We start from the raw sequence: 22784 nt of genomic DNA, 5'->3' as shown, positions 1-22784 counted from the left end.
AAGACTCTTAAACTTCGCTTTTCACTCAAATGAATCTTTCCCTGTTTGAAATCATAATTCCCGCGAGTAAGAAGTTGAAATTTCCGAAATGATTTATTATGTTTCTGTTTACACCGCCGCCACTTCGCCCTTCTCGAGAATATTCGTTAGATCAAGTTGGAGCCTTTCAGCAGGAGCAGAGTGCAAAAACGACGCTTTTCCCAACTGCCGCCTGTCTTCTTGTTATCACAAATTCATATTTTTCGGGACTCATCATCAATATTATCACCGTGAGGCCCGCTCCCAGGGCGCACTGACTGTTTTCATTGGAAATACACCGCAAGCTTCCCCCTCCAGGCATTTCGGGATTCCCCTCGAATGCATTATTGAATAAGTGGCAGCAAGTTGTCTCAAACGGTTTTCAAGAAGTACATAAATTTCGAAACCAGGCGGGCAGTCCGGTTTCAGAATGCAAGCTATGCCAAGTTTTTGTTTGTTTTCTTCTTCTGTGCTTGGGACAAGATAGATGGCACTGTGACTCAGGCAACCAGTCTATGCAATCGCGTTGTTGGCACTGCACTGTCGAATAGGGCTAAACATCACGCCTTCCAGGAACGCTATAAAAAGTAGCTGAAATTGGTGAAACCTCTTATTAAGGGTTGTCTGGATTTGGAAAGATATTAAAAATTCATAATTCCAAATCACGAAGCGTCGTTGAACATTTTTACAACCCTATTAAAAGTGCTCAACTCGATAGAAGCCAGTGAGTGGGAAAGGAATGGAATGTGGAATCAGTAGAACGGGACTGGACGAGAGGATCTTTATGAATCTTTGCAAAATCGAAGGTTATTGAGCATAAGTGTCCAAAGGAACAACAGAACAGAGACGATTGCCGAAGATGATAACAAATTGCGAGAATGAGACGAACTGGAAAATATGAATAAAACAAATATGAACCCGTCTCATGAATTAGTAATTTTTAATGTTATAAAAATTTGATGTGGATGTCAATAATTCATAACGTAAGATTTTTCTCGTTCCTGAGATGTTGATTTCGATGCGAAGGAACTTTGAAACGTCGGATAACTTAATAATTTTATGTATCCATCTAGCAACAGACTTGCAAAATATGTCTTAGTTGTCATAAAAGAATGTGTAAAAATTTAACATAACCAAAATGGTAATTATTGTGACGTTATGTGCACTCAAATTCTGACACTTCTGACACCGACACATTTTCGAGCGTCAAAAACGATTTATTTTTACAGTTGATCTAATTCACATTTTATGCTTTCTGGTACATGATATTTTTTTATTTTCTGAGTAATTTATGCAAATTTTTTATTAATTTAACGCTGACCGTATCGCCGTGCGCAAGGTCTTCACGCGAATTTTTCTTTTTAGTTTGGAAATTGATTTCGCCTACGGATTTTCCTCCCCTGGTGACCAATGATGTGTGCGATTGTTTATGTTTTCCTAGGTAAAAGAGAAGGGTCATACGTGCGGTGAAGTGGGTAGTCACGGGCTAAGAACGTTATGACTGTTCCCAGTTCGGAAATGGGGAAATGTGCCAACCGTTATAGGCGTTTGGAGTGGCATAAAGACGTAAATTGACAGAATGAAATTGAGTTTGTGGAAAGTAATGGCATTTCTATTAAGTTTGTTGTGTACTCCGGAACTGCGGTCAGGTTTTTGGTTTTTGTCAATGGGAAAAAGGAACGAACATATTGTGGGTAATTTATTGATGTGTTGTGGAAGTGCTTAAAAAGCATTGGCATTACTTCCCGTTACATAATCCATTTGGTTACCACACTTAAGATTTTTGTTTAGGTAATTCAAATTGTTCCGAAGCTGATTCAGGATTACCTATATACACCGGATGTGCGTAGTACTGATCAAAGTGTTGGGCGGTAAACGTGCTTTTCATCCTTACTGAAAACGAAGCGCCTTTAATTGAAAACATTTTGATATGAACCACACACGCTCGAAGAAATCCATTCACGCGAAAGGATGAATGAGACAGCGTATGCGAAATGATGAATTATCCATTTGTCGATAGTAATATTTATATCTCAATTAATGTAATTTATTATTTATTATGATTTATCCGCTCCGTGTGCGGAATCCAAGAGAGTACTGTAGAAGGCGTCGAGAAAGACGAGCATGCCGTAAAGTGAGAAAACATCTGACGGGGCCTGTTCGGATAAGGATACTGGCCTGGTTAGTGGGTAACTTTACTTCTAGTCGGAAACGAGCAGATTGATCGAAACTAGCCTCGGGGCTGAGGCTCTGATCGAAGCTCATAAATTCAGACGCAGTTAGTTGGCTGGCCTCCGCGAAAGGGTTTTGAAAAGCGTCGACGGCGAGCGAAAATCGCCGTCGGGTGCGATGGTAGTAATAACAATATTCGCCGAAATTTATTGTTGCTATTATATATGGTTTCAGTCCAAAAAAGCATTATTATAAACAGCGACGGCAATGAGAAATTATGTAAATATTTATGGAAATAATATTTAAATTTTGTAGTGGCCGTAGCACATGTTACGGTGAAGCGACGTTTTTTTTTAAACTGTGAACCGTTTTCGATGCGCTGATCGATTAGATCGGAAGACCAGGATGATATATGTTTTGGAGTTTCAGTCGTGCTCTAAATATGACCTAAATGAGACACATTTAGTTGGAATCGATTAATGAAGGAATATTTTAGCTCTGACAAATGGGATTTGATGGAAGAGGACAGCTGAAATTGCAAATGCTAAAGACAAGCGCCTTTGGCGATGTAAATAATATTGAGATGCGATCTTAATACCCCGAAGAAATTCTTTTCGTGGTCGTTATCGGTCCGAAAATTCGTTGGGTTCCTCACTAAAATTCTGAACACTTTTTTTTTATAAAGCGAAAGGAAAGAGTTTGGTATCGGAAGAATAATTTTCATAAAGTCAAGAATAGCATGACACCGACATAGAAAAAGAGAGGAGTCTGGGATAAAGAGAAAGAAGGAGAAACAACAGAGGATATAAAGCGAACGATAAATCATTCCCATGTCCTCGAAAACCTGTCTGCAAAAGCGGAGCATAACGTCGCAGTGCGTTTATAAACATAAATCTTAGGTGGAAGGTAAACTTCAGTATCGTTCCAATGAGGAGTTGAAGATGAGAAATACTTATAAAACTTTCATCACATCAAAAAATGATATCATTATCATTGAATGTTATCAAAATATTTCAATAAATTGTCAATAAAACGATTTATCTCAACAAATTTATCTTACATTTATAATGTATGACAGAGACGAAGTCGTTCTGGTTTGTTTCTTCGCAGTTCCTCTGGTTGCGTTTTTTTTTCTCTCACCACCCGAGGGCAGTGCGAACCGTGAAGTTGTCCACGGTACTCAGTTTGCACTGTGCGCCATCAATGGCCACCTGATGAACCGAAGTGATACGCTCTCGCATCGATCGCAATTCAACGCAGACCCAGTAGCATGTTGAAACAAAAAAAATAAAGTATCGGAAAACTGAACCAGAAAATGATGTGTGTTCTAGTCATCTTTGTGAGAACGTATAACTGCCGTTTTTCCACGTCTTATGAAGATATGAGCTGATAACATTTCAGCGTGTATGAAAGTGCATTTTTATTCATAAAAGTGATTTCTTGCTGACTACTACTGGTTTCTTACTGGGCTCAATAGGGTCGGAAGGGAAAAGGCCTCGAGCAAGTATTGAAACATTTTTTTCCAACTTGGTCCAACTCAACTACTCTTGAGGACAACTTCGACAATGTCCGATAAAATCGAAGAGTTTTTAGCATGATGTGGCGTATCAAGCGAAAAAAAAACACAATGAAACGTTAACCGCCTTCGGTAAGGGAGCAACATTCTTTACCACCTCAGCCCGAAAGTTTTCTTCACCCTAATTTAATAAGCCTATAGTTCAAGTCGCTCGGATCATGCGAATGCAACTGGTTTGCAGTGGAAATTTTGTGGCTACTTGAATTAAGATGCATCTCATTTTTTTTCGGTGGGTAATAAAAGTTTTTGTTTTCTCGGATGAACGATCTCATGTTTCCAGCCAGTGTTACGGGGTGGTGCCCAGAAGAAGCCCTAGGGCGGAAGATGTATGCTTTGAGTATTACCATTATCGTTATGTTTATGATGATATTATAAAACTCTTTAGCTGCAGACGATTACTGTTATTTTTGCGATTTTAATGCACTGTTTGGTGGGACAGAGCGAGGTGAAAATTTGCGATGCAAATTACCGGCAATTTTATGCTGAGGATTATGATTTTCGGACAAGATGTGATTTTCATATTTGCATGTTACTGAAAAAAAAAAAACAAATTATAGATTTAAACAGGTTGAAATTTTTAGGTTAACTATCGTTTTCTTCAACGTATTTTTTTACTTTCAATCGCTCGAATGCTGATGTCAAAAAAATAATAACAATAATAAACCAGGTCTGGCATGCTAACGTCTATGATTGATTGTGTATTGCTCTTAAGGGGCCTGAGAGTAGGTTTCCGCAGAAAGACAGGGGTTTTTCGTGGAAAAAAAAGTTACCAAGGGGGTGTTTTTGACACGTTGTCACCAAGACGTGCGGTATTTAGCGCTTGTTTCCAACTTTCTTCGATCGCTCTCAAAACTAATTACCCCCAAAACTGTGGGGTGTGAAATAGAAGTCCGCCTGCTGGGATTACGATGACGGCTGGCGAGTACGGAAGTTGGGTGCGACTGTCTTAATTATTTATGACGGAAGGCGTTTCGAGTGTTGGGTGGAATGATCTATACCGGAACAGTTCTTGCTTTGATTTACCGTATTTGTTAAGCTCTTCAGTTCAGTGTTGGAAGTCAACTGTTAACCTTCTAAAAGCTGAATAGGTGCAATATACTGCGGTGGTAATTCTGTCGTAGACCGGAGTAAACATAGAAGAAAGAGTCAATTAAAGAATATGTCAATAAGCGTAACAACCAGAGCAATGTTTTCTGAATGAATTATTAGATGACAGCAATAATCATTATTCCGAATTCGACAATTATCATTTGGCAATGGTATCATTTGGCAATGGTAATAAGGGGAATCTTGAATGCTACCGGTATTTGTACGTCCTAGATGATAAGGCAATAAACGAACTAAATAGTTGCAATGTGTAACTGAAACTAGCATTTGGATCCTTTTGTTTGTTTCAGCCTTGTCCGCAATAAATCATAAAACGCAGTCATATAAACGCACTAAAGCTGAGGTTCATTAAACACAACCATAACAATGGTCGTAATCATCACCGGTGATGAGGGAAGAGCAAATATTTGTGTTCGGTTTATTTAATTTACCCAAATAGAGATATTAAATGCAAATAACAGCCGAAAGCCTGTAGAAAGTAAACAATGGGATAATTTTCGGGTGATAATTTATGGCTTACCGGAGATCGTAACTTGAAAGGGCCAAAAAATAATCTTTTTACGAGACTGGCGTTAGTTATGGTGTTTTCTTCGGTCTGTAAATATGTCTGGGTCCCCTTCTTTGAAAAAAGTCATTTCATGCTTCCAACTGGTATAATTATTGAGAAAAAGGATTCTCTGTTGCCCGGATTACTTACGCTGGTTGATGCTGTACATCTCAGCGAACACAGTCAATGAAATTCTAATAGGACCTACACTTTTTCTAAAGTGGATTACGAAAGTGATTATAGAGGCTGAGAAAAACATGAGAACAGTAGTAAGATAAATCAAGAAATTAATTCTGTTCTAGATATTAATAGAATAAATATCGAAGCGTGTTGTTCACACCTCTACGTAAACTCTATGTGTTCTTGGACTTTTCAAACCAAATCGATGAACTAATTAGGTATTTTTTACCATGTCAATCACGTCCATTCCTTCGCAATTGTTTGTAATCTCAGTTTTTCTTGTTTATTGATAGTGTTGTTATTGCCAGTGTTAATCAACTGAGATTAGTTGCGTCCAGTAATAAAAAAAATCGTGGTGAAAGTCGGCAAAAACAGATCTGAAGGATAAAGGTGGACATAAAATGGAACCCCAGGGTTGTTCTTTCGATAGAGTGTGGTCCAATGTCACACCATAAAATGTCGAAAAACAAAACAGCGCTACCTCCTGGGAGGGTTGTTTCGTTCCGGCCGTTTTAATTTTGTTTGTTTGGCTAAATTCTAATTACAAATATCTGCTAATTGTGTCGCACCACAGCCGCGGTTGCGCTCGGTGTGTTCCGCCATGTCAAATTGATTTGCATTTTAATTAGCACTTTTTTCGCCTGTTTTATGAAGCGTGACGATTTCGCGACGGTGGCCTGCTTTGTTGGTTTGTTCTGCGTGATTTGCCGCTATCGCCCACGGGAAGAACGGTCCCAAAGTACAGAAGCATCGCGTTTTCCAGTTGAAGTAACAACAATAATAAGAGTCAGTGTATTTAGTTATTTATTTTTTGTTTTCCAAATTAGTTGCCATTCGGAACAAATACCTTAAAGATCTCTGAAATAGTACTTCGCCGGCTAGTATCGCAACAGTAGCGCGCTAAATCGTGCTGACTGCATATGCTTTAATGCCACTAAATGAAGGAGCTAAGAGGCAATGCGATAGGTTGCAAATGTAGGTAAACATAACTATTCCATTTTCAATAATCGCGCACAGGGATCATGCTCCTCTCACTTTCGACCGGTTTTCCGCAATAGTTTTACGGTTTAGAGCGAGACTTAAGTGGGAATGGAATCGGGCTTAATTAGCACTAAAATAAGTAACAATTATTTGCTGTTCTAATGGCGTTAATTTATTGCATAATAAGGCACAGGCGAACCGCTTTATCTCGTCGTATAGCTTTGTCAGGTGCGGATTCAGGTTCAGTTCTTTAGGTCGACATTTCATTAGTAGCCCAGCTCTGCAAATTGACTCTCCTCAGAATACCTCACAAAGTAATACAAATATGGCCAAAGGTGAAGCATAATTACGTACCCTTTTTACCCGTTCGATGCATTGGTATGAACAGATCGGTGTGCATTTTTACATTTTCTAAGTGGGTTTTTGTGTAGCGGTACGGCACTTGATGATTTGCTTACAAGGTATAAAATGTATTTCAGAATTCCGTGCATTCGTTGAAGATAAAGACAAAGTGCTCAAGTCCATCACGCCTACCTGTTGTGTGGCTTAATTTGTCTAGACACGGTGAATCTCAGTAACCATCGTGCGATGTAGTAGGCCTCGTTTTCGGGGTCTTATCCTACTTTAATCCTTTTATTTCCTTCTTTTACTGAATAGGCAACTTGATGCTAACCTTCGTCCAATCACCTTGTTGGTGCCACTGAATTTAATAATCCTCCACTCAATGTTCTTTAAGGATGACTAGTCAAGTTATTATAAATACCTCTTTCCCTGACTAAAGCTAATGTGTGTGTGTATGTGTGCTTATTAAAGGCGACATTTTCAAACATAATTAAAAGCTATAAAGCATCTCATGTGACACGAACAAGAATAGAATTAAATACTAATCCTATCGTTCGTTGCTTCCCTTTCCCTGGCTAACTGGATCTGCAGAGTGAAAGAATGACAAAGCGTAATAAGAAGCTTGTTGTTTATGTTTTCAATATACGCGAAACATTGCTTTATCATTTGCGAGAAAGATGTGGGGTAAAATAGCACACATTCTCGACAGTTCCTCTTACGTGCAGTTGGGAGTGCTGTTGTTTTGACGTTAAACGTGCGGTTTTTCAAACGAAGCATGCCATACAGCTCAGGTCAACTCATCTCGAATTTACCCCATTAATCGCCTCGAAACGAAAATCCTTTAATCTCATTTTACTGTAAATTAACATATTATATGACAAATATTAAAATCAAATTGACTATACATTCTATCATCGCGTAACTTGATATGTTTGTACGCTGTCAACTTTGCCGAGAAGAGGGATCGAGCCGCTTTGGCTGTCTCATGGCTGTCGGTAGACTGTCATAGCCTTCCAAAAAGTCGTGCTGTTCCGCTCACGCACTAGCTGATGGTCCCAAATTTCAGGGTTCTGTCCCCTCGTGTCTCCCGATTGAATCCAACCGCTTTTTCCTTTCCTTCATTTTCCAGGGATAGTACAACAAACGTAAATAATCAACACCGTATATCTTCCTTCCTTACCGGTACGAGGGATGTGTGCTGGTTTGCTGGGAGACGCTTTGGGAAGGTCAAACCCAGCAATTCCGTTTGACTCTTCAAAAAAAAAACCGGCCATTAGATTCATTATTTATTTAGCTTGTTGCGTCGGTTGTCAGTTTCTTTTTTTGTTGTTGTTGTTTCTTTGTTTTGCTCTCCCTCACTCTTCCTCTCGGTCAATGATTTGGGAAATAGAGTGGATCGATGGATAATTTGGATGAGTGGAGACAAGATTTTGGTGCTGGCGATGATGATGAAGACTATTACGGTGGTGGTGTTGAAAGATGAAAAGACAATATTTGAGGATAAATTAACACTTGAAGCGATTATTACGGCTCAATGAGTCGGAGTGTATTTGGCGGGCGGGATCGCGAAAGCGTGCGAACAGAATAGAATAGAATAACGCAAGGATGGACAATACATGATTTTTATTCAAAATGTTGTGGTTTTGCGGTGGAGCAATTAGCCTAAGTTCGTGATTTTGGGTAGGTTTTGGAATGGTTTATTCATTGCATTTTCTCTCTCTCTCGTTTGTTACAGTTGTTGGTTGGTGGTGGACAGACGACAACAGCCAGTTCACAGTCACCAATCTCGGCCACGAATGCTCCATCATTGAGCCCGGGTGGATCGGCAACAGGCGCGCCATCAGGTGCCTTAAGCCCCGGGGCTGTCTCACAAACCTCAAACAATGCGCCACCGGCAACCTCCTGCTGTGAGAATGGCAGGCCCATTATGACCGATCCTGTATCAGGACAAACCGTATGCTCCTGCCAGTATGACTCAGCCCGGTTAGCCTTGTCCAGCTACTCCCGAATACCGACCGGAAGTGTTGGAGTTTATGGCACACCTTACCCGTCAACTGAGCAAAATCCGTATCCTAGCATCGGAGTAGATAGTTCAGCATTTTATTCACCTCTTGTAAGTATCTTAACGATAGAATCACCAATCATATGTATACAATCGCAATGTCCGACATGCAATTCAGTTATTATTTTGAAACTCGCCGAACTGTATAACTTTCTCAAAATAGTGTTAAAAACGAGAGATATAAGATATTTTCGTTGTGTTGTCTGTGTTTTACCGTCTGGTAGCGGGTTATAAAAGAAATGTTTTCATGAGTTTCGTTCATACACACAAATAACTGCAATAACTCTAAACATACACAGTTAGATATTAGCCCCATTAAATTCCGATTACCTATTTCGTATACAGAGCAAATCGCGTTCCGAGGTCATTGCTCCATCAACCTTCTTCGCCTTAATGCAGTAATGCAATCAAATGGATTCAAACATTAAAAAGATACTTTGAATCTCTTGCGGTTGGCAAGCAATACATAGTCGATATACACTTCTGAATATCTTTCCTCTAGATCATCTAATAAAATAATAATAATAATAACATTTTTACCCAAACAGACACTCTTACTCTTAGGATGTAATTTGTAGTTTTTTCAGATGATGAATTCGTTGAAAATTAAATAAGAACATACTATTTAAAATTTGTGCTTCTTTTACTTTCAATTGGCCTGTTTTAAGAACTTTTACCTCAATTTCTAACGGGCTCTAGTACATAAACCAATACTCGCCCTCTCATTCTATTACTAACGTAGTATTCGATAGCACCCAGTCAAGGACCTTGTCATTCAAATACGTTTTTAATCCAAAATATTGGATCTGAAATTTTGCACGGAACGACCGAAATTAGTTCTGTGCCTAATTCATATTACTGTTTTTTAATTAGTTAATTTTAACAACAGAATTGCCAAAATAACTAAAAAATTAGTTAAAATTGAGAATTTACTTTGCTGAAAAAACTCTTATTTTTAGAGAATGTGTTCAGTTGGCGAACATCCTGGACATAAACCAGCAATATTTCAATCCAACACGAAATTCTCATTGACAACTAATTTCGTTATTAAATTCAGAAAATTTGTTTCTATTTATCTATCACCATCATTACTGAAGGACAGCACAAAGAAAACAAAATGAAATTGGTCTTATTAACAAGTTTATTAGCCAAAAACTCATTAAAAGGCTTAAAAGGACAGTCTTGTTGAAACTGCTTGCAAATTGTTTAGATGTTTTTCGAATGTGTTACGATATATCCATATATAAATTTCTAAACCAATATGTAAAAATGACATAAACTCTTAGTGGAAAGTGTATTTATAAAGAATTTGTGCGCATTTGAAGCGGTTGTGAGTAATAAGGTTTTTACGCGGAACAGTGAAGTGAGTTTCGAATGTTACACTCTAATTGTGTATGTATTCGGTTTATGTTTTCCGAGTGCTTAAAGTTTTCAGTGAGAGAGTCGATTTCGCGAAGTCGAATGAAGAAAACAGCGACTTAGAAGAAAAATTTTCGAAAAGAAGTTGATGTTTTGTTTATGTCTTTTTCTTCAATACAACATCGTATTTATACCTGCCAATAAAGAAAAGACAACCGCGACTGGAATTTTTTTCGAAAGTAGTGTGCCATCTAGTGGCTAGTAGTCATTACGGTGTTAACGTTTTTTCGGTGACAGAGCGCCATATAGCTGCAAATTGCAGAAACCAATTCAACTATTTATGTTGGTTGAAAACAACGTTTTATTTCTCTAATTTAACTAAAAAATTAGTTGAATGGTAATGAAGTGTGCCTTAGCTAAGAAATGACAGCACGTTTAATTGGTGAATTCAACTAAAAAAATAGCCATTTCAACAAATATTTTATTATTATTAAGAGAATTAGAATTAAAAAATCTAAATTAGGAAGAGTAAGATTTTTTTAGTTGTCTCAAAAAATAACTAACTAAAATCAGAAAATCAACTAATTTTTTCGCCAAAATGCTGATTTCGGTCTTTCCGTGTGTCTGTTTGATTTAACAGGTGAATTATCGATCGGCTAGGAAACTATAATGATGAATCAACTGCGCAACTATCAATGGAACTTTCCCGTTAACCGAGTGCAAGCAAATTTTGATTTGTTTGCTGTCCCACCTCGCTGTCACTCTTTCAGATATAATCAAGGGATAGAAACTCTACTTCGAGTGGAACAAGCAAATCAGACGGTTTTATATTTGTGTAAAAGACATCGCTACTTCCGAAGGCACTTGCGTCACTTGTGCCCCTGCAGGCTGCAATTTTTTTTGCTCTGTATCATTTATGTGGAACTTCAATCTGTTAAATCAAGCGATTTTATCAACCGATATTTATGGTCTGAACGATATTATCAGTTAAATGAAAAACTTTATGATATGGCACAATCGCTCAGCTAGAGCATGCTTACCATACGTTTCCACTGAAATACGATGACTTTCGGCGACTGTTGTTTCATATTGAAATAAGCTTTCCAACGTATATTAGAAAAGGTAAATCACTGGATCAAAAATCAAGTTACGCCATCTATAAGAAAACGGCCCTGATCACTTGAAAATACCAGTGCAAATTTAGCAGTTTTTGTGACACTATAATTTAAATTATGGTAAAACAATCTTCAACGTAACAAAGGATCTTTTTTTTTTGCTCGTTAAACCGATTCCCATCTACGGGGTACGGCAAATCATATTTCGCCCCGGGCGCTAATTATCCTAGGCACGCCAGTGTGCGTTTTCACACCGAATTTTCATGTTCACTCTACGGAAAATAGCTTCAAGTTTTAAAATCTCAATCTTAGAAGCGACTATATATTTGGTCTGAATAAATATAATTTCTAAAAATAAACCATTATCACTTCTAAGGAAGTCAATCGTACTAACTGCACAAGATGCCGGTGTTTATCTAACGCAACGAGTGGGAGCAGAAAAAAGCCTTTAGTCGTTAATTTTCGACACTCGATTGATTGCACTACTACTGGACTGTTAGTTGATTTAATGAATTTGTCGAACAGACACGTTTTAAAATTCGAAATGTCATCATGATTTTTAATTTTCCTCCGTTCCTCGTGGAGATCATTATTTTTTTTATATTTCGCCGTAACAAACTTTTTACTGTGAAATTTATACCATGGTGAAGGTAATGTATTTGTGAAGTGGTACATTTACTACATAACACAGAGTGAAATTTATAACCACGGATCCTTCGTGCTGTCAGTTTGGACTAAAACATGTCTCCACCTTCTATCTGCAATCATGTCTCGCTGTTGCTATTGTGTAAGAAAAGCTCAAAGTATGGCTCCTAACATGCATGGATTTTATTTAGGTTGGTTTATCCTTCGCGCCAAAATGTGCAGGTTGACTATTCCAGTGGTTCGGTAGAGGCAGCAAAACTGACGGGACCACCATTATTTTCTTGTTGAACCACAACTTTTCGGATTTCTCATTCCGGTCGGTTAACTGAGTGTTCACGAGACTTACATTTAGTATTCAGTGCACGGATTTGTAATACGGAATAGGCGGGAGAGATTGCCCAGATCCACTCTCCTTTTATCGCAGGTTTAGCAATAGGTACTGATGATGGAAATAGAAGTGACTGGGCCAGTTAATTCCTTCGTCATACCGTTTCCGCTACCGAGCAAGCGGAAAGCTGTTTGCCATTCTGAGTGCCTCTTGCCACTTTCATTAGCCACACGATAAACGTGATGAAACATAAAAGAAAGTGTATTAAACCGCTCGTTCCACTTCAACATTAATTTATCATAGCATCATCGTGAATCATTCGGGGTACGCACTTGGTTTTTGGAGAACCAAGCGTGATATAAAAACCTGTTTTAATGCACCTAGTGGTGTGATAGTGACATTTCTATTACCATTTCACGAGAAATCGATGCAAGTTTCATACTGGTAATTTTAAATAACTGTTTCCGGAACCGGAATCGGGAGACTTTCACAGTTGCAGTAAGTTTTTAGGATTATTAAAAGGCCAGGCCTACAAGTTCGAACAGTTTTACAATCTGCTTTGAAAATTTCATACTTCTTTGTGTCTTCAACTATTTTTATCTTTCATTATCACGTCTTTCTAGAGTACTAACCTTTGCTTGAAACGGGTCAAAATTTTAAGTCGATCCGACCAGAAACAGCTGAGTTATCGAGGTTAGAGTAAAGTCGTTTTGTAGTTTGTTTAAAAAATGGAAAAAACCGAGTTTCGTGTTTTGATAAAATATTGTTTTTTAATGGGTAAAAACACCGTGCAAGCGAAACAATTTGTCGGTGGTTCGCCGAGTTTAAACGTGGTCGTACCAACACAAATGACGCGGAACGCTCGGGGGTAGACCTGTGGAAGCCGTTACACCGGAAAATGTGAGTGAAGTGACAAAATTATAATGAAAGATCGTAAAGTGAAGCTCCGTGAGATTGCTGAGATGACACAGATATCATATGGAAGTGTATTTACTATCCTTCATGAAAAATTAAGCATGAAAAAGGTTTTTTCCAAGTGGGTGCCGCGATTGCTTTCGATGGAACAAAAACAGCAACGAGTCGATGATTCAGAAAGCAGTTTATCGCTATTTACTCGCAACAAAAAAGATTTCTTGCGTCGTTTAGTGACCATGGACGAAACATGGATACATCACTACACTCCAGAGTCGAAGCGGCAGTCATCTGAGTGGCGAACAGCTGGCGAAAGCCGTCTGAAGCGTCCGAAAACGGAGCAGTCAGCTGGCAAAGCCATGGCGTCAGTTTTTTGGGATACGCATGGCGTGATTTTCATTGACTACCTCGAAAAAGGTAAATCGATCAACAGTGATTATTATATTGACTTACTGGTGCGTTTGAAGGAGGAAATCGCAAAAAAAAACGACCGCACATGCAGAGAAAAAAATCCTTTTTCATCAAGACAATGCACCCTGCCACAAGTCGATGAAAACAATGGCGAAATTAAACGAATTGGGCTTTGATCTGCTTCCCACCCCCCATACTCGCCAGATTTAGCCCCCAGTGACTACTGGCTCTTTGCTGATCCTAAAAAAATGCTCCAGGGAAAAAGATTTGGCTCAAATGAGGAGGAACCATTCTATCACCCTAAAAGGTGATTATGTTGATGAATAAAAAAAATGTTGCAAAAAAAAATGTTTTTTCCATTGTTAGTCTCGGGACTTATTGATCCATGTGTTATCACGTTTGCTTACCTTTCTCACATTCCCACCGCTGCTCGTTCATTCAACAAATTGTGAGTAGAAGTAGTAGTATTACTACTATTTGTGACAACTAACGGTAGGATTCACAAACATTACGGAACAATACTATAGATAATAAATCTGACATGATCTAAAATAGCTGAATTAAGATAATATAACGATTTTCTATTAGAATTTGATGCGATTTGCAAAAGTAATTTACCAAACGTTAGTAGCAAAACAATTTTCAATTGGAAACGTGATCTAGGTTTGTTCTAAAGCACTGTGATTAGCTTGACTATTTCTAATCAATTGAAAATGAGCAGCTAAATGGAAAAGATTCGTACATGGTTTTCGGCAAACTACTGCACTAATAGTTGACATTTTCCGGAACTTGTGCAGGCACACATTAGTACCAAGCGCATTTTTTTCTTCAATCGACTGACACTTTTTTTTTTTTTTTTTTTTAAATAACTATTTATTGGAATATGAGTTAAAATTAAATTATTAAGATTTAAATTGGGTGTTCAGCCACAAGTGGTGACTTTTCAGCCCTGTTATATATATATGATTTGGTTATTACCATGAAGACATCATTTGCTTCCGCAATTCTGAGATTTTTGAGTAGGGAAAATTCTAAACCTACTTGTATTGTGTAATGGGGAAAAGGAACTTATATACTAACTTACTAACTTACTAACTAATACAGAGAGCGAATCGATTCAATTGAAGATTGCATCGATTTTTGTCGGAATTTGCTTATAATATTATGTGACATTACATCTAATGGTTCTATATTTGTGAGTCTGTGTAACTCATTTGTACTAAACCAGGGAGGACGCTTCAGAATCATTTTCAGAATTTTATTCTGAATCCTTTGAAGCGTTTTCTTCCTGGTGGAACAACAGCTTGACCAAATTGGTACCGCATAAAGCATGGCTGGTCTGAAAATTTGTTTATAAATTAACAATTTGTTTTTTAGACAGAGCTTAGAATTTCTGTTTATAAGAGGATATAAACATTTAATATATTTATTACACTTTGCCTGGATTCCTTCAATGTGATCCTTGAAAGTGAGTTTTTTGTCATACGTTAAACCTAAGTATTTAGCTTGATCAGACCATGTCAATTCCAAGCCATTCAATTTGAGAATGTGATTATTGTTTGGTTTAAGAAAAGAAGCTCTTGGCTTGTGAGGAAAGATAATTAATTGCGTTTTTGCTGCATTTGGTTTAATTTTCCATTTTGACAGATAATCACTGAAAATATTTAAACTTCTTTGTAGGCGACTGCAGATCACTCTTAGATTTCTACCTGTGGCTAACAGACTTGTGTCGTCACAGAATAGCGATTTCTGACAACCAACGGGTAGATTTGGAAGATCAGAAGTGAAAATATTATACAAGATTGGAGCTACACTCGAACCCTGCGGAACACCGGCTCGTACGGGTAGCAATTCAGATTTACAATTCTGATAGCTAACCTGAAGAGTACGATCAGTTAAATAATTTTGAATCATTTTGATCAAATAAATAGGAAACTGGAAATCAGACATTTGTGCCAAACACTGTCGAATGCTTTTTCTATGTCTAGAAGAGCAACTCCAGTGGATAACCCAGAAGATTTATTTGATTTTATCATGTTCGTTACTCTGACAAGTTGATGAGTAGTTGAATGTTCATGACGAAATCCAAACTGCTCTGGTAAAAAAATTGAATTCTCATTTATATGAGTCATCATTCTCAACAAGATAATTTTTTCAAAAAGTTTACTGATAGAAGAAAGTAAGCTAATTGGGCGATAACTTGATGTTTCTGCTGGGTTTTTATCAGGTTTTAGGATAGGAATTACTTTAGCGTTTTTCCATCTTTTTGGGAAGTAAGCTAATGAAAAACACTTGTTGAAAATTTTAACCAGGAGTCTCAAGGCAACATCGGGAAGATTTTTAATAAGAATATTAAAAATTCCATCATTACCAGGAGCCTTCATGTTTTTGAGTTTCCTAATAATTGATTTAATTTCATCAAAATTCGTCTCAATAATGTCATCGTGTGATAACACTTGGGTTGAAATATGATCATACTTCAGTGAGACTTCATTTTCAATAGGACTCACAACGTTTAAATTAAAATTGTGGACACTCTCGAACTGCTGAGCTAGCTTTTGAGCTTTTTCACCATTTGTAAGAAGTATTTGATTTCCTTCCTTGAGAGCAGGAATTGGTTTCTGAGGTTTCTTAAGAACCTTAGAAAGTTTCCAGAAAGGTTTAGAATATGGTTTAATTTGTTCAACTTCTTTAGCGAAATTTTCATTTCGCAAAAGAGTAAATCTATGTTTAATTTCTTTTTGTAAATCCTTAACTATGTTTTTCATAGCAGGATCACGAGAACGTTGATATTGTCGTCGACGAACATTTTTCAACCGAATGAGCAGTTGAAGATTGTCATCGATGATAGGAGAATTTAATTTAGTTTGAGCTTTGGGAACTGAAAGATTTCTAGCTTCGATAATATAATGATTCAAATTATCAATTGCTGTGTCGATATCCGCAGAATTTTCTAAAATAGTTTCATGATCCACATGATTTTCAATGTGAGATCTGTAATCCAACCAATTAGCTCTATGATAGTTGAAAATAGAACTAATTGGATTAATTATAGCTTCGTTGGAAAGTCTGAATGTTACAGGAAGATGATCTGAGTCAAAATCAGCATGAGTAATCGGTTCACTACAAATGTGACTTTGATCTGTTAGAACCAGATCAATTGTAGACGGGTTTTTCACGGAAGAGAAACAAGTAGGATTACTGGGATGAAGAACTGTAAAGTAACCAGCTGAGAGTTGATTATGAAGTATTTTACCATTACTGTTATTTTGCCTACAATTCCACTGGACATGCTTAGCATTTAAGTCCCCTATTACGAAAAATTTCGATCGATATCTTGTAAGTTTTTGCAAATCGCCTTTAAAGAAATTTAATTGTTCGCCGGTGCATTGGAATGGCAAATATGCTCCAGCGATGAAATAAATTCCATGAATGGTTTCAACTTCGATTCCCAAGCTTTCAATAACTTTAGTATTGAAAGAAGGTAAAATTCGATGTTTAATTTGCCGTTGGACAAAAATGGCAACTCCTCCACCAATTCCAGTAAACCTGTCAAATCGATGAACCACATAATGTGGATTACTTTTCAATTTTACATTTGGTTTAAGAAAAGTTTCTGTCACAATGGCAATATGAATTTTGTGAACTTTGAGAAAATTATAAAATTCATCTTCACTCGATTTCAAAGATCGAGCATTCCAATTTAAAATATTCAAATAATTATTTAACATGACTGTTAAATTTTAAATTCATTATAATATTATTTGCAAATTTCCATCCGATTTGAAATGCTTCAAAAAGTGATGAAGTCGAATTCATTTGGATGATCATTTGAAAAAGTTGATCTTGTAGGTAGATCATTTTATTTTTAGTTATATCGCCTAAATCGACTTCATTTAAAGAAGCGAATGGCATTGAAGGAATATTTGTAGGTAGACTGCCATTAGAAGAAGATGATTTGGCCGGTCTACCTATTAATAAATTGTTTTCGTTAGAAGAAGAACTGCAAGTCGGTCCTGTGTTTTGATTATTTACATTAGAAGAAATAGGAGATAGATTTCTACCTAATATACCAGCATAACTGACATTAGAAGAAGATGATGACGAGGTCGATCTACCTGTCAATAAATTGTTTTCGTTAGAAGACGAATTGGCAGGTGCCTTAGAAGAATTTTCAGGTATGTTCTGTAAATTTAAGGTCGTTGATTTGACTTGTTGTCTAAGCGAACGAGCGTTTAAATTTTTTTCCCTGACAGGACATTTCAAATAATTGGATTTATGATTTCCATTGCAATTTGAACATGAAAATTTATCAGTGGTTTCATTCATTGGACAAACGTCTTTCGAATGCGATTTACCACAATTCAAACACCGTATATCCATATGACAATTTTTGGTTCCATGACCGAAGCCTTGGCAACGACGACATTGCGTTAAGTTTGCAATACGATTATGCCGTTTATAATGTTCCCAATGAATTTTAATGTGGGAAATGAAACGCACTTTTTCTAAAGTTTTCAAATTGTTTACATCACTTCGATTGAAGTGTATTAGGTAAAGTTCATGGGAAATTCCAGAGCGTGGTTTAGAAGTACTATTCGCTCTTTTTTTCATAAGTATTACTTGGGAAGGGGCAAAACCAAGCAATTCTTTTAGTTCATTTTTAATTTCATCAATACTTTGATCATTTGATAATCCTTTCAAGACAGCCTTGAAGGGTCTGTCTGATTTTATATCATATGAATAAAATTTATGAAGTTTTTCGGACAAATATCGAATAAGACGTTCGTAATCTTCCAATCCATCCACCAAGACTCGACATTCTCCTCTTCGTCCGATTTGAAATGAGACTTTTACTTCCGGGAGAAAAGTAGAAAGCTCAGTACGGAATGCTTTGAAGTCGGAAATAATCACCGTCACTGGTGGCATAGATTGATGTTTCTTCCCAGAACGACAAGCGTCCATTTTGGGAATTTTTGAAGAATTTTCTTCTATGTCGCTACAATCGGATTCAGGAAGAATCTCGTAAATATTGTTAGACGGCATAGGATCAACGGAAGGGAAATCCGTCCGTTGTCTTTTATTTTTACATTCAGATTCTATAAGATCGTGAATGTTATTAGAAAAATGTTGAATAACGGATTGTGATTTATTCCGTATTGAATTATTTTTAGCCTTAGGCTTGTTGCCTTTCCGGTTGGACGCAGGCATTTTTGAAATTAATGAAATTTTAAATTAAATTAACTAGGCTAAATTAGTCTTCGATTAGACTCCTAGCTAGCCTTAAAAAAGGCTGATTAATTTCTTAGTCACTCTAATATCACTCTTTGTATCACTTAGTCACTCTAATATCACTCTTTGTATCACTTAGTTAGTGATTCGGTAGCCTTGAAAAAGACTGAAGCCTTGAATCAATGAAACTCTAGGTAGCCAGAAAAAAATTCCAGGAGCCAAGAGCTATACGCGTGCGGTGCGAACGACTGTTCAACACCGACTGAATCGACTGACACTGTTGAACCGATTTGTATGCCCGATCAGTGTCAGTAATATCAGATGTAAACGCGACAATACATTGCGTTTTTCATGCTGCATATCGTTCCGGAACTGACTGGGGCGGCCATCAATGTCAAACCAGAGAACAAGTGAAAACAAAACAGAACGTTATTCGATCCTGTTTGAGGCGGTTGTGGGGGTTCTCGGATTCGAAAAAAAGGGAGTAAGCACTAAAGGATTACTCGTGTAAGTAGAAATGCAAAAAAATGCATTTGTAAAATGTGTGATAGCAATATCAACGGCGCTTTTCCACATGCTTCAGTAGTTTACTTTTTTTGTTCCAATGTCGTCTACGTTTAGTCGCGATTCCGATCTTTTACCCTGCCCTAGACGAGCCGGTCAACGGCGTAGAATTGCTCCTCGGTGCGCGTTGTCATTGTCAAAGTCCCCGAGTCCTTAGCATGTAGTGAGCTCAACGTCGTCATACACCATGCCACCAACGAGCCAACCAACGGCTGGATCGTGTAGTTAAAATAAGTGTATAACAAGATGTAAATTAAACCCTTTCTATAAATACGAAATTACCCATTATTCGGACTGCTGCTTTGGCTTCCTCGAGCTGGTGCTCGGCAGACTGCCAGTCATGTGTAAGCGGTTTGAGGACACCGAATCTAGATCGATGTAATCTATCTTATAATTTTCTTGTAGTTATGTTTTGGCTTGTTTCGGTCGCATCGATTTTAGTTGGCCATACTGCAGACGAAAAAAAAGTCACAGTAAGCTCATTATAAGTGTTGAGTTACAGGCAACTTATGTACTAGCCAGAGCCGGCTCAACTTTTAACACAAATTTCAACGAACAGTGTTGTATAGGGAACAAAACTGAAAGGGTTAATCTCCTAACCAATAATACAAATAATCGATGTATTTGTTTCGTTCGTATTCATTGTAAAAACAATTAGTGAAACCACCACTGAGCACATTATTCCATTCGGCTGTTGAAAAATCATGATCGTCCAGGACACCAGAGATCGCTAAGCTTTTCAGTATTCTTAGAGCTATTCAAGTTTCTTCCAATTGCGCTTACACTATTCAAGTATTCCGCTAAGCATTTTCGTAACGCTAAGCGCAAACAATTTAGAATATTATCACAAAGTATCATCTGTGCAGTGATTATATTCGTGGAAATATGATCGACAGATGCTCTAAATTGGTGCAGTAGGAAAATGCCATGATTGATCAACGTGAACATGCTTTGTATACTGAAGAGAGCAGATAAGCCATTAGCTAATTATATCTGACTGTCACCAGTTCCGGGTAGACGTCAATCTTAGCCCAATACGACCCACGCAATTAGATTACTACGAGTTCTGGCCTGTGGTTCCGTTAGAATCCAATTACCGCTTATTATAATAATATTAGGACATGCTCCACAGAGATAGTATCGGTGTGTCGTTGTGACTTCTTATCAATTGTTTACAATCGTCGCGAGACCTTACCTTGCTGTGACACCAAACTCTATTAGGGCCGTTTGGCGGCATTGGTAGGTCGGTCGTTTTTTTTTCAAACATGCTTCAGTTCAGAACAGAGGAAAGCAATCAATTTGCCGTGTCGCTTGCTTTGATTTGCTTCATTTCACGTTTCTATTTTTTTGGGAGTCAACGTTCCTTATCTATATTGAATATAGACGAATAGTGTCAGTAGGGGAAACTAACGATAGTGAGCTAAATTTTCGACAGGTGACAAGCACAATTAATGAGAAAAGAATCAAAGTATACTTTCTGTTTGGTATGCATTTATACCAAGGTTAATAAGTGACACTTTCAAACATTTAGACTTTCCATAGCATCGATACGCGAGTATTAACATCGACCAATCGGAAAACGGTAAATTACTGATTGCATAAAGATTCTGGCAGTTCATAGAGAAGGTTAGATTCACGAGAAGCAGAATTTATGGATTTATAGCTTTTTAGGACATCCTCGCGTAAACTGGCTACAATTGCAAACTGCACCATTCTGACGACCCACAATCCTCTTCCAAAGTTAATTTATTCATTTTTAATCATCTGATGGCAGCCACAGATCTGCTCTGTGAAAATCCTCAATCCGATTGCCATATAGTGCTCCAAACATGACCGGTTTCCTCGACGGAGTCATGGAATGGTAATTTATTGTCGTCTGATTTCACGCATCTTCAGTAGATAAATACTTGCAAGAGGAAGCCTCTAAAGCACCTGGGCACGATCCATTTCGTTTTCCCCCTTTCTGATTTTCAACGAACGACGACGCCGTTACCGACGGATGATGGTCGATTCACTTCCATCATCATCATTCCGCGGTTGGTCCGAACGAAACAAAAAAAAGCCTTGGCTTTATCACTACGGGAAAATCGTTGCCCATTTCTGTTTCAATTTTCTGCTAACAAGCACTCCACCGAAAACCTGGCAACGTGAGTAGCTTCAACCAGACACGAGAAGAATCAATGACCACTCCATTCATAAATAAGATTCGACACTGATTTCAATTGTACCCAAACGTGTACGAACGGGAATGGAGCGCTTATGTTTTTCACTCTTCAATGATAATATTACTGGTCGTGGATCGAGCAAAATGCTGAATGTGGTATTCAAGTCAAACAGAGCCACCCTAGGTTATATTTAGGGGTCCAGCACAAAAGAACAACTGTGAAAAACGTCGAAAACCGACGTCTTATTCTTGATCTCCATAGTAATCCGCCGGATCACCTTCCGAGGAACTCACCGGAGACTGTAAAACGAAAAGTGCAAAACGAAGAAACTTCGCCCCACGTCGTTTTTCCGTCTTACGTTGCGCGTTTGCCTATGGTATCTGCTCTGATAAATTTCATTCCTTTGTTCTCTACAACTCTTCTGGGGGACCCGATTTAGGTGGTACGATTGTTTTTCATAAAATATTCAAATTTAATTTCTTCTCACTTTTTCTTTCAACTTTTTTGCTGGTGTTTGCCTTGGATTGCTTTTTTTTCTCTTGTATCTTTATAGAAGATCCTGAAGGATTGGATTACGCCGTTACCGTGTGTGTGTTTAAGGTAACGTGCCTTTGGTTACCAATGAGAGGGGGCGGGGTTAGATCGTTTACTCAGAACAATCCTATTGAGGGAAAAGTCGTCAGTTCCGCTGTCGAGACACGAGATTACCGATGCGATTTATACACATTATTGCCGGATTCACACAATCGGTGTGAACTATCTGGACTGCGGTGCGGTCGATTGGCAATTTAATCGCTTGGTGTCGACAGAGAGGTGGGAGAGCCTCTCTGTTGAAAAGTATGCAGACCCCGGAATGTCGGAACAGTCGTGAGCACGAAACAATGGCCAATATCTAGGAAATTTCGGTTGAATTCTGGGAAATGAAATCGAGTGGAATAATTTCCTTTTTTCGTGGTCACTCCCGCAAAAGAGTTGGTTGTTTGGTTCTCTTGTTAGATTGTTTTGTTTGGTTGAGATGATTGTCTGCGCGGGATGAATACGAAATGAAGTAAGCCAATTTGTAAATTA

General features: G+C 37.9%; 1 protein-coding gene across 4 annotated transcripts in view; it reads left to right on the top strand.

Annotated features, from left to right (window-relative positions):
- LOC131434772 (homeobox protein araucan-like) overlaps nt 1-22784 on the top strand; it is a 179626-nt gene that overhangs the window by 114139 nt on the left and 42703 nt on the right. For all 4 annotated transcript variants that reach the window (XM_058601863.1, XM_058601866.1, XM_058601865.1 and 1 more), the window contains one exon: nt 8659-9036. In XM_058601863.1, the coding sequence (XP_058457846.1) occupies nt 8659-9036 (378 nt within the window). The remainder of the gene's footprint in view (nt 1-8658; nt 9037-22784) is intronic.

The sequence above is a fragment of the Malaya genurostris genome, chromosome 3 (genome assembly GCF_030247185.1).
Source record: "Malaya genurostris strain Urasoe2022 chromosome 3, Malgen_1.1, whole genome shotgun sequence".
Taxonomy (NCBI): domain Eukaryota; kingdom Metazoa; phylum Arthropoda; class Insecta; order Diptera; family Culicidae; genus Malaya; species Malaya genurostris.
This window is presented reverse-complemented; position numbering and strand designations above follow the sequence as displayed.